At 50.1% G+C, this 1,328-nt stretch overlaps 1 protein-coding gene across 1 annotated transcript in view; it reads right to left on the bottom strand.

Moving 5' to 3' along the window:
• Positions 1 to 1,328, bottom strand: part of RGR (retinal G protein coupled receptor) — a 17,650-nt gene extending 16,322 nt beyond the window's left edge. Inside the window, exon 1 of the mRNA XM_009334612.1 lies at positions 1,154 to 1,328. Coding sequence (XP_009332887.1) covers positions 1,154 to 1,232 — 79 coding nt within the window. The 5' untranslated portion in view covers positions 1,233 to 1,328. The remainder of the gene's footprint in view (positions 1 to 1,153) is intronic.

The raw sequence follows: 1,328 nt of genomic DNA, 5'->3' as shown, positions 1-1,328 counted from the left end.
CTTGCCCGCCTGCCGCTTCGCACCCCTCAGTAACCAAGTGCAAAGTCATGCCAGGCCCTGCCAGGCTCTGCAGACGGCTTAATGGCTGTTGGCCAGGTTTAGCCCTGAACTCAGCTCGCCCCTGGGTCAGTAGTAGAAGCATTTTCTTCTCTCTCTCTCTTCCAAGGAAGAGTTTCTGACACGGCTCTTCCAGCTTTCCTTTGCAGGCAGATACAATGCTGCCTTTCAGCTGAGCTCGCCTGCAAGTAAATGGCGAGCATCCTCCTTTCTCCCACGCTCCAGTTCATGGGGTGAGCCGATGAGCATTTATCCCATTCTGATGGTGCTTACAGCTTCTCCTCCTCTGCTGTTGGGCCCCACGATCCCTGCACCCCCAGCTGAGCAGCACCATGCAGGGATGGGGTCCCAGGCCCTGGCTGGGATGTGGCTCAGAAGAGATGCCAGGGACTGACACTGAAATAATCCTAACTACAAGCCTGTCCTTCGCTAGCTGCCAGGTAGGAACAAATTCACGGTTCTGTTGCAGTCCCTCAACAAAGAAGTGGCACATGCCTTAAGAAAAACCCACATTGGCTAAATTAAATGAATACGGTCTCCTACCTCAAATTTTGCTTCTTAACACTGTGAGAGCTTTTGAATCTCATGCAAGTATATTTCTGTTTGTTATTTTTACCCAGCAGCCATTAATTGCAGCGCTACCAATGCAATCTGGATGCGTGCTAACAGTTAACAGGCTATTTTGGACCTATCATCTTTGACTGTAAGGCGGCCACCACAGCCCACAAAACAAGCAGCCTGATTTTATTGAGAGATCATCAGTCATTTCAACATCCTTCCCCCAAGGAAGATAAAATTGCCTTTAAAAGTCAACAGCAAAATCTTACATCCCCAATTCTTCATAAGACAGCTAAGTAGCAAATACTTCCCCGCCATAGGGCAGCTATGTATACAGAGCAGATCGTCACTGCAAACAGCTTGCAGCTCACCCTGATACGCTGACCAGAAGTACTAGTGATGCGGCCACAGTAACCTCCACAGGTCTGGGTCAGCGTGCCACAAATGCTGCTGTTTGCTTCCATTTTCCTTCCCCCTCCCACCGGGAATAACAGGGGCAAAAAATCTTACTGCTGCTGAGGTCCCGCACCGAGCTCACCTTCTACCAGCAGGGCAGTGCCGATGGCAAACACCTCTAATTCAGTGAAGCCTTCAGGGAGAGGGTATGCAGCGACCATACTTGCGATAAAAATGCCAAGAGATTTAACCTCTGCCCTCTGCTATAGCTGTAGGGCTGCTTTTTCTCCGGATCCCCCTTCTTCCACTAGTCCAAG

The sequence above is a fragment of the Pygoscelis adeliae genome, unplaced genomic scaffold, assembly GCF_000699105.1.
Source record: "Pygoscelis adeliae isolate BGI_AS28 unplaced genomic scaffold, ASM69910v1 Scaffold361, whole genome shotgun sequence".
Lineage (NCBI taxonomy): Eukaryota > Metazoa > Chordata > Aves > Sphenisciformes > Spheniscidae > Pygoscelis > Pygoscelis adeliae.
The sequence above is the reverse complement of the archived record's forward strand: the minus strand, read 5'-3'. Positions and strand labels throughout refer to the sequence as shown.